This window comes from Chelmon rostratus, chromosome 5 (genome assembly GCF_017976325.1).
Source record: "Chelmon rostratus isolate fCheRos1 chromosome 5, fCheRos1.pri, whole genome shotgun sequence".
Taxonomy (NCBI): Eukaryota; Metazoa; Chordata; class Actinopteri; order Chaetodontiformes; family Chaetodontidae; genus Chelmon; species Chelmon rostratus.
In genome coordinates, this window is record NC_055662.1 from 30,115,573 (window position 1) to 30,125,823 (window position 10,251).

General features: G+C 50.2%; 1 protein-coding gene across 2 annotated transcripts; it reads right to left on the reverse strand.

The window, feature by feature from the left end:
* Nucleotides 1-3,235: 3,235 nt before the first annotated feature.
* On the reverse strand, nucleotides 3,236-9,956 carry card9 (caspase recruitment domain family, member 9). Of its 2 annotated transcripts, none has more exons than XM_041937062.1 (14): nucleotides 9,666-9,956; nucleotides 9,169-9,238; nucleotides 8,599-8,736; nucleotides 8,128-8,246; nucleotides 7,814-8,020; nucleotides 7,654-7,737; nucleotides 6,899-7,123; nucleotides 6,670-6,795; nucleotides 5,851-6,039; nucleotides 5,694-5,751; nucleotides 5,488-5,615; nucleotides 4,806-4,864; nucleotides 4,679-4,725; nucleotides 3,236-4,542 (listed from the first exon to the last, which is right to left on the reverse strand). In XM_041937062.1, the coding sequence occupies exons 1-14, from the start codon at nucleotides 9,777-9,779 to the stop codon at nucleotides 4,535-4,537; spliced, it is 1,572 nt and encodes a 523-aa protein (XP_041792996.1). In that variant the 5' UTR covers nucleotides 9,780-9,956; the 3' UTR covers nucleotides 3,236-4,534. The 2 variants fall into 2 exon arrangements, with proteins under 2 accessions (XP_041792996.1, XP_041792995.1); XM_041937061.1 differs by having other exon boundaries at nucleotides 4,618-4,725; nucleotides 9,666-9,955.
* Between the last annotated feature and the right edge of the window lie 295 nt (nucleotides 9,957-10,251).

Sequence of the window (10,251 nt, forward strand, 5' to 3'; positions counted from 1 at the left end):
ACCTGAGGTAGGTGTATTATATAAGTGTGAATACAGACTGATATATTGCAGTATAATATCATCATGTTATCATATTATCATGTATATTAGGTATATATCACTGTGTATACTACCTCAGGTGCATCATACTGCAGTATAGTACTGTGTATACTACCTCAGGTGCATCATACTGCAGTATAGTACTGTGTATACTACCTCAGGTGCATCATACTGCAGTATAGTACTGTGTACACTACCTGAGTAACCTCTGCCAGCTCTGTCTCCAGCTGTTTCAGAGCGTCTTCGTGCTCTTTGCTTTTTTTCTCTGTCAGCTGTTCGATGATGTCAGAGCTCGGACGATCGGCCGCTGAAAGAGAGGACGAGAGGTGAAGCTACAGCTGATTGGCTGTGAGGACTGAACATGTGTGGTTTTAGTCCGTCCCATCAGGTGTTTATACCTCAGACCTGCAGACTGAGCGCTGACGAACTTCAGTGATACGACTGTGATGTGTTAAAATGAGCAATCACATTTATTTAAGATACCGATCAGGCCTTTAATGACATTTATTCTAATAATTTATCAAAACACGTATTGAGGATCCACATGAATCTGTGGTGCAACTGTTTTTCTTAGTTGGATGAAAAACCACCTGCTAATAATCTCGAGCTGTGAATATTCTGTATGTGAAACATGAAGCCTCACTAGAATAAAGTCACATGTGAAGAAAGAAACTGACTTCTGATCAGTGATCATCAGGACTCACAGAGACTCATCAGGCAGGAGGTCAACGAACCTGCACAGAACACATGAACCCAGGACTGAGCTGCACACACTGCAGAGTGTCCACACTGGAGTACACACACACACACGCACGCACGGACAGACACGCACACAAACACACACACACACAGACACAGACAGGCAGTCTGAAGTCATTCCAGACGTGTCTGAGGTATCTAAGGGACCCGGGAGGATCTTCAACAAACACCTCATCCTGTGTCCAAACCAGGACTCACCGAGAAACTGTTCCCCTGAAACTCCAAACACCTATCCATCCAAAAACCTCCTGTTCTCAGTCCAGTGCAGGGAGGACGCCCTGACTCACAGATCAGGAAACCAAACCACCATTAAACAACACGAGTCCACACAGGAGGACCTGAACGATGAGGGACACTCTGAGGGGGAGGACCACCACACCACTAATCCTCCACCTACAACACCGTCCTTTCATCCCTTCACAGGAGGTGTAACAACCATTCACACCTGGTCTCAGGTGACTCCAACGACTGTCGTTCACACCTGGTCTCAGGCGACTCCAACAACTCGAATGACTGACGTCACACAGCCAGGAGCGCTAACGGCCGAGGTGGTATCGAGGACCTTAAACACCTGGGACTCCCCACCGGCCCCTCAGAACTAAAGAAGCCTCTTGGAGGAAAGGAGAAGTCCAGCTGCTCCCGATTCAAACTCCTCGGATCCAGACTGTGAGCTGGGGGATCCGTTCTACCCGCCGAGTCGTACGTTAGTGACGTCACCGAGCGAAGCCGTGTGATCACAGCAGAACAAACTGAAGCTTCATGTTGTGGTTTTTAGCCTCAGAAACCTTCATCACTCAGTCGCTTCAAATCTGACTCAGCTGATCTTCAGCACACTAAAAGAGTGACGAAGGTACAGAAACCAGAGAACACTTTGGATCCTGGTTTATGTTTGGTCTGTTTTACACTGCTGGTGCTGCAGCAGCTAGAAGACCGATCAGAAAACTGATGAGTCTATTGATGTTAATCACAGATAATATTCAATCAATAAAGTTCATTTCACTTTGACTCGTGCAGAAACTGAAGCGACCTCCTCGTGTCCTCCACTAGGGGACAGAGTCAGACCTGAATCCAGCTCCTGAGTCTGATGATTCAGTGTGCTGCATCAGTTCAAAGTTTCAGTCTCCAGGATGTTTAGGTGTCACATTAGATACGAACCTGAGGAGGCGCCCCAGCGGCTCACCTGGTGGAGCTGCCCAGGTGTGACGCAACCAACCTGTGGCCCTAACCTGAATGCTCCCTCGCCCCCCGTTCTGACTGATAAAATAAAAAATGAAATCCACTTGTGAATGTACAGCAGCAGCAGTTTCCTGACACCTCCTCTCTCTGCTTATCACATTCTTCATCGCTCTCCACTAGAACAACCTGTTCTAATGTGATTGGCCCGTTTGGTGCTGAAGAAATGTCACATGACGAATCAGAAGGCTCGTTTTATGTGACCGTCGTCTCGCCTGTGTCCAACCTGCTTCATCCAGTGATGTCACAGATCAATAATACCAACCCACGGTGTCCGGAAGTCTGCTGACATCATCAACGTCATCATCAGCATCCAACTGCTGCCCCCTGCTGGAGGGAGGACACACCCACCTGACAGACAGACAGACAGAGAGAGAGAGAGACAGGAAGACAGACATGTAGGAGGTGCAGGAGACGATGTCCATGCTGACAGTGTCTGTCGGTCTGTCTGGCTACCTGCAGGCTGCACTGCAGTGTGTGTTGCTGTCCTCCGCTGACAGACAGTCTGTCCTCGTGTCCCTCCGTCCAGCCAGCAGAGATCTGGACAGCTGGACCTTCAAAACACAGACATGACGTTTTCAGAACGTAGAGACCGACACACCTGATCACCTGTCTGATGAAGGTAGCATCATCTTCACAGCTCACTTTAACACTCGGACGCTTCATCTATAAACTTAAGATAAACCAACAGGACTGAAACACCCCCACCTGAGCGTCAAACAGCTGCCGGTACACCTGCCCGCTCGGAACCGCTCTGCTCTCACACATGCTGAGGTTCATTAACCGGAGGAGGGTTCAGCGGTCCGGAGGGGGGTTCAGCGGGCCGGAGGGGGGTTCAGCGGGCCGGAGGACGGTTCAGCGGTCCGGAGGGGGGTTCAGCGGGCCGGAGGAGGGTTCAGCGGGCCGGAGGATGGTTCAGCGGGCCGGAGGAGGGTTCAGCGGGCCGGAGGACGGTTTAGCCGTGAGGTGAATCTGTTGAGAGACTGTCCTTTTTTCTGGGTCTTCGGTTTTTGAAGTCCGTTAAACTCAAACTGTCGCTTCCTGCTTTGTTCATCGATCTGAGCGTCTCTCCGTCACCCTGGCAACGAGCGACGTTCAAGTTCCGCGAGAAATGTGGGAGGAAAATCAACGGTTTTAACATCCAGGAAAGTAATAATAATAATAATAATAATAATACGTTTTATTTAGAAGCGCCTTTCAGAACACTCAAGGACACGTCACAGAGCGGGTAAAACACAAATAACAAGATAAATAAAAGCAGAATAATTAAAACCCAACAAGTAAAAACAGCTACAAGGAGGAGTGGAGTTATAGAGAGAAGGTCTGGAACAGGTGAGTTTTCAGTTTGGATCTGAAAGTGGGGGGAGAATCAAAGTTTCTTTGACAACGATTGATTGAAACAAGGTGAAAACTGTTCCCAGCCTGAGGGTGGGGTCTCTACACCCCATGAAGGAGCGCGTCACAGTTCAGTTCAGTTCAGTTCAGCAAAACACTTTTTCTTTATTTTCTTAAAGTCATTGTACACAGGATCTTATTTTAAAAGCGTTTTATTACATATTTGCTCAGTTATTTTGTTCTGTAGTTCTTCTTTCACCTTCCTTACTGTGTTTCTGTGCTTTATTTGACTCGTGGTTGGATTTCATTTCTTTAACTGCTGCTCAGACGATTCCTTTGATTCTTGTTGACTGTTCAGCTCATGACAGAGAACTAAGAGGGTGCTTCAGTGGACCAGGTGGTCTTTGTTAGATGTGGGCTTCACCTCATACTCCCAGCTCCTTGACTCTCTGGGTTTGTGTGAAATGAAGTTTCTGTCGCCCTCGTCAGGCTCGTCGTTTCGTTCGAGCTGATTGTAGAAGTTTAGAAGGAAAGCAAATGTATTTGTCTCCATTCCTCAAATGCTGACTGGGGGGGTTTGGACAGCAGCGGTCCAACATGTTGCATCATACAGGACTCAGAACGCCGTTCCAGTTATTGTCTTTTATTGTGAATGTAAAACAAAAAAGCTCTTATCGCTGAGGTGCTATAGAAAATCATGTCACCTCTTTACCACCATGTCTGAGTGACACAGGACAGTCCAGACCACAGCAGCTGAGAAAATCTATTTCAAAATAAAAGCTGCAGGTCTGAGTGCTGCAGCTGAACATTAAACATACCAGCTCCAGGAGGAAGAGAGAAGTAGAGGAAGAGGAAGTCCTGCTGGCCGTGCCGTCCACAGACAGACGGATTAAACCAGCTTCCTGCAGGAAACAGCTTTTATTCTGCTTCCTCACGCAGGCGAACGCAGACAGAAGTGCAGTTCAGAAACAGATGAAATGTTGGATGATGATCTGTGTGTGTACTGTGTGTTTCTTCATCAGACGCTGAGGCAAAGTCAGATTTCCTTTAAATGACTCAAACTGTGTCACTTCACGCCGCCGGCCCCCCACCTGAACTCAAGCATCTGACAACACCGTCGACGATGAACACTGAACACAGCTCGGACGAGGAAGACGCAGCTGCTTCGTCATCTCACTGGAATCAAATCAAAGATGAAACTAACTGAATCCTAAAATGTCAGAAAACAAGTCGGACTCTCACAAATAAAACCTTTCAGTTATTCGGGCTCATTCAGAGTCAGTGTCACTGCCGCTGCTGTCGTCAAGGTTACCGGCTGTGTACTCCTTACAGCAGAGCTTGGATCTGACGGCTCGCTTCCTGTTGTCATGGAAACGAGAACATAAGTCTAACAGCTGCAGAAATGTTTTCAGAAAAAGCTGAAAAGAATCTCAGCTGACCTGCGGTAAAAGAAGTTTGGTCGACTTCTGGAAGTCAGACCGCCGAGTGTGTCCTCCTCCTGCACAGACGGACAGACGGACAGACAGACAGACGGACAGACAGGCAGGCAGAGAGCGAGACAGGTGGAGGTGAGACAATTCAATTCACTTTACAGTGTTTCAGCAGGTATTCCAGCCAGTATGAAGACTGCTTTACCAGATAAACACTGAAAACCAGGCAGATCACTGAACACTGAAACAATCACATCAAGTGTTCCGGACAGTCTGTTGATCCGGTCTACTGAGGTCCAGATCTCACTTCCTGTTACAAAACCTGGAGACCAGTTTGTTCCTGAGTAGACCTGATCAACTGATCCCAGAGAGATTTCCAGGAGACATGATCCACGTTTCTAAAGATTCAACATGTTCCTCAGTGAGTCTCACAGCAGAGCCGAGCTAGCTGTTTCCCTCTGGTTCCAGTCTTTATGCTAAGCTAAGCTAAGCAGCTGCTGGCTGAAGCTTCAGATTTAGCTCTCAGAGAGGAAGAGTAGAAGAGGATTTCAGTACGTGGTCTGTGGCAGAACCTGGTCTGAGCCGGTCTCAGCCTCCACACGCTCCTTCACACAGGTGTGATTCAGCGTCGCTCAGTTACAGTCAGCTGACAGAAACATGCAGAAAAAAAGAAAAGCCTCAAAGAAACTACCCATGATGCAGCAGTGCTGGGGTCCTGTTCAGACTCTGTGGCTCCTCCTAGAGGAGAGTTGAGCTGCTGCAGCGCTGCCACCTCCTCGTTCTCCCCCGACGTCCCGCTGCGGACCTCCTCGCTGCTGCCTGAACACACCAGGTCACATGACACCGCGTCACATGACATCACCTCTCATGTATTTCACATGACGTGACGACTCTCACCTTTAGCAGTGTTCTCTGCGTGCCCCTCCTCTTCCTCACTGCTCACACTCCTCTCACCCTGGAGAGGAAAGCTTTTGTCATTACATCATCATCATCATCATCATCATCATCATCATCATCATCAACACTGTCACCTCCTTCTCCTCCTTGTCCTCACCTGGTGAGTGTTGTAGGAGAGTCTGCGGAGGCGTGTCCTCAGCTGTAGCTCCTCCCCCTGTGACCTCAGCAGGAGGCACTCCAGCCTATCAGACTGCTCTGTGAGCTGTCTGACCTGCTCTCTGTACTGATCCTTCTCCTGCAGGAGCAGCCGCGCCTCCTCCTGCTGCTCCGCCCATGACGACAGAGCCTGAAATACCAATCAGAGGGTCGGCAGTTATCACATCATCACCATCATCATCCTAACCAGCTTCATCATCATCATCATCTTTCCATTTTTACAGAACCCCTTTCACCCCTCTCCTCCTCACCTTGTCTCCCCCTCCTCCTCACCTTGTCTCCTCCTCCTCCTCTCCCTCCTCCTCCTCCTCCTCCTCCTCACCTTGTCTCCTCCTCCTCCTCTCCCTCCTCCCCCTCCTCCTCCTCTTGCTCACCTTGTCTCCTCCTCACCTTGTCTCCTCCTCCTCACCTTGTCTCCTCCTCCTCCTCTTGCTCACCTTGTCTCCTCCTCCTCCTCTCCCTCCTCCTCCTCCTCTCCCTCCCCCTCCTCCTCTTGCTCACCTTGTCTCCTCCTCCTCCTCACCTTATCTCCCCCTCCTCCTCCTCCTCACCTTGTCTCCTCCTCCTCCTCTTGCTCACCTTGTCTCCTCCTCCCCCTCCTCCTCACCTTGTCGCCTCCTCCTCACCTTGTCTCCTCCTCCTCCTCTTGCTCACCTTGTCTCCTCCTCCTCCTCACCTTATCTCCCCCTCCTCCTCCTCTTGCTCACCTTGTCTCCTCCTCCTCCTCACCTTATCTCCCCCTCCTCCTCCTCATGCTCACCTTGTCTCTCTCTCTGATCACCTCCTCCAGCTGTCGGAGGGTTTGCTTGTTTCGTTGGCGGTACATCCTGGTGTCTCCCTTCAGCTGAGTGCAGCGTAGCTCCAGCTCCTCCTTCTCCTCCAGACTCTGAGAACAAACGGAGCACCGATGAATCTCAGGTGAACGTCGTACCTGCTCTACGTGTCACCACAGATGATCAACACTTCCTCCTCCTTCTCCTGCTCCTCACCCTGGCTCTCTGCTCCTCGGCTCTGTGGAGGTCTCTCCTCAGTCTGAACACTGTAGTGAGGAGATTCATCTGAGGAGGAGCCGGACTCTCCTTCTGCTGCTGCGTCTCCTTCTGCTGCTGCGTCTCCTTCTGCTTCTCCTCATGTTTCTCCTCCTGCTTCTCCTCTTTCTCCTCCAGTCTGCTGGGATGGAAGAAGGTCTCCGTGGGCAGAGCCAGACTCCTGCTCTGAAAACACACATTTTAACATGTTAATCCCCCGGCGATGCTAAGCTAACCCTGACAAAACATTATCACATGCTCAGCTGTCCGCAGAGTTTTGGCCACGTAGCTGATGTGTTTCATCATTCAGAACCAAATGTTCAAATCAAAGAGGATCCCAGAATCTGAGATAACTTCTGATTTACAGAGAGGACAGAGGTCCAGGTGTGGACCCGGTACCCTTCCGCTGGCAGGTGAGGTGGGTGTTCCTGTTTCAGTGATCTTGATCAGGATCAATGAGGAACCATCAATGTAAACAATCCAGTTCTAGAACCCTGATTTGTTTTGGCTGTCTGAAGGTCACATGATCACTCTTCTCTTCAGAGGAGATTCAGGACTTCTTTGGTCTTTTGGAACGTGTGGACCTGCACATCCTGGCCGCTGGTGTTGTCTCTTGTCGTGCGATATGAGCTGACACCTGATGTTACAGGACACTTAGAATAACAAACACAATCAATCAAAGAGCGGTCACTTCCTGTCAGCTGACGAGCGTCTACCTCCTGCAGCGGTCTCAGCGTTCGTCGTCTCAGCAGTCGGGTCTGGCTTTCAGCTCGCAGCACTGTATGTTTCAGACGCTCCACCTGCACACACAGAGGTCAAAGGTCACATACACCTGTAGCTCTTTGAGTGGTCCGGCGAGATCAGGGGTCAGCTGACCTCTATCTGCAGGTCTCTGTTGGCCAGCAGGGCGTTGCTCTTCTCCTGGTTCAGAGTGTTGATGTCAGCCATCAGACTGTAGTTGTGATCTCGGAGCTGTTTCACCTCCTTGCTCAGCCACTCCCGCTCCTCCCGAACCTTCTGCACGCGCTCCGTCAGCTTCTTCAGCTCGCGGTCCCTCAGCTGCTGCTGCCGAGACCACGCCTCCTGCAGACCGCGACAAACCACCACACCAAAACCCAGCAGTTTAACCAGCGGCTACCATCTGTCATCAGAGACCTACATATTTAACTCGTCCTTAGTAACCCGCCCACCTGTTCCTTGGCAACGGAGCAGGCCTGCTGGCGACGTCTCCTCTCGTCCTGCAGCGCCCTCTGCAGACGGCTGAGCTCAGACATCAAGAACTGAGTCAGACCAGATTCACCTGCTGTGTCTGAGTAGAGAGACTGAATTATTCCTGCTGACACTGCAGTCAGTGAACCTAACGCTGAACACACAGGTGACCAGACAGGTGACCAGACAGGTGACCAGACAGGTGAACAGACAGGTAAGTAGACAGGTCAACAGACAGGTGCTCAAACAGGTGAACAGACAGGTAAACAGACAGGTCAGTAGACAGGTAAACAGACAGGTGAATAGACAGGTAAACAGACAGGTCAGTAGACAGGTAAACAGACAGGTGAATAGACAGGTAAACAGACAGGTCAGTAGACAGGTAAACAGACAGGTGAATAGACAGGTAAGGAAACAGGTGGACAAACAGGTAAGCAGACTGGTCAACAGACCGATGAGGATGCTGAAGGTCTTGTTGGGCTCCTTCCCAGTGATGCGACTGTACAGTTGAGGATAATCCAGCTCAAGACTTTCCAGGAAGGCTGTGTAACCTTTGACCCCTGTCCTCTGTAGGATGTCCAGCAGGGCTCCTGCAAAGGTCAAAGGTCAGAGCAAAGGTCAAGGGCCAGCGATGTCAGTTAGTTAAGGCGGCTGTCAAACACAGTAACAAACATGACCTCAGTAACTTGGACACAACACGGGAGACAAGAACATTTCCTGGTTAGGAGGACATGATGGTCACCGGTGGACTTGTGTGACTTCCATGACTCGATACGACCTGGGTGACCACGTGATGTTGACACAGCGTGACTGACTCGGCCATGATGTCAACGACTTGTAGGCTTATGTATTTATATATATGTGACATAACCCCAGTGACTAGATCAAGACCTCAGAGACCCAGACACGTCATGGTCTCAGTGACTTGGATGTGACCTGCGGGACTGGACTCCAGACATGAACACAGGTGAGTTAAAATGACCCGAGAGACTAAAATGTGACAGCGATGATGAATTTCTTACCGACTTTTCTTCTCCTGATGATGAGGGTGGGGTCGTTGAAGAGTTGCTCCTCATCCTCAGCGCTGATCACCTGACGGCACCCAACACGTCACAATCAATCAACGTGGCGGGGGGGGGGGGGTTGCAGGAGGAGCAGCAGGAGTACAACACAGCGGTGGTATGAGGAGGTGAAGCAGCAGGAGAAAATGATGAAGCAGCAATTCTTGACTCTGGATCAGATCGTGTGTGGAGAAGGAGGGTGCGCACTATGAGGAGGAACAGTAGCATAGGGAGGTGGGGGAGGAGTACCGGGGGCAGAGTACCTGACATGAGGTCATTTGTAGAGGAGACGACGTGTAAGGAGGAGAATGAACATCGAGCAGGAGGACGGACACACCGATGAAGATCGGCAGTGATTGAAGGAGCAGGAAGCAGAGCAGTGAGGGGTGGAGCAGGAGGAGATGCATGAGGAGGAGAGGCAGCAGCAGGGGGAGCAGGGGGAGGTGCAGGAGGAGTACCTGACACTGGCGGAGGTACGGAGTGATTCGCGAGGGTTCGATGGTTTTGATGAGCAGCATCCTGAAGTCATCCAGCTGCAGCCAGCAGAGGTCGTCCTCACACACTCCATCCATCACACACCCAGTTTTACTTCACCCCGAACACGACCAACCGCTCGAACACACCTGTGCTACCTGTCCCGCCTGATACCTGTCTGTCCGTCTGCACTACATGAGCTCCGTCTGTCTTCACGTCTCGCTGCCGTTTTCTGTGCTTCTGTGTTTTCTGAGGAACAAATCGTTCGTCTCACTTCCTGTTTCTGTCTCCGCCCTCTCTGACCGGCACTGGCACCTTTATTTATGTCCACTGAAACCACCAATCACATCACAGCTCTGCAGGATTCACACATTCACACATTCAAGCAGGTGTGTGTGTGTGAACCTGTCAGCGCCCTTCAAATAAATTCTGAACGTTATAATAATCACAGGACAAGAGGAGAGCTGATGTCAAACAGACATTCAACATATTTAAAGAAGAAAGTTTCCAGTAACGAATGAACGATGAATCGAGTTTAAATGGATCCATTTCTTTCATAAAGATCCATCA

Coding starts and splice junctions, on each gene's coding strand:
- card9 (XM_041937061.1), bottom strand. CDS start 9,779: ATGGATGGAGTGTGTGAGGACGACCTCTGCTGGCTGCAGCTGGATGAC. Junction 7,738..7,813: donor ACAGAGACCTGCAGATAGAG/GTCAGCTGACCC, acceptor CTGTGTGTGCAG/GTGGAGCGTCTGAAACATAC. Junction 6,040..6,669: donor TGATCAGAGAGAGAGACAAG/GTGAGCATGAGG, acceptor TTGGTATTTCAG/GCTCTGTCGTCATGGGCGGA.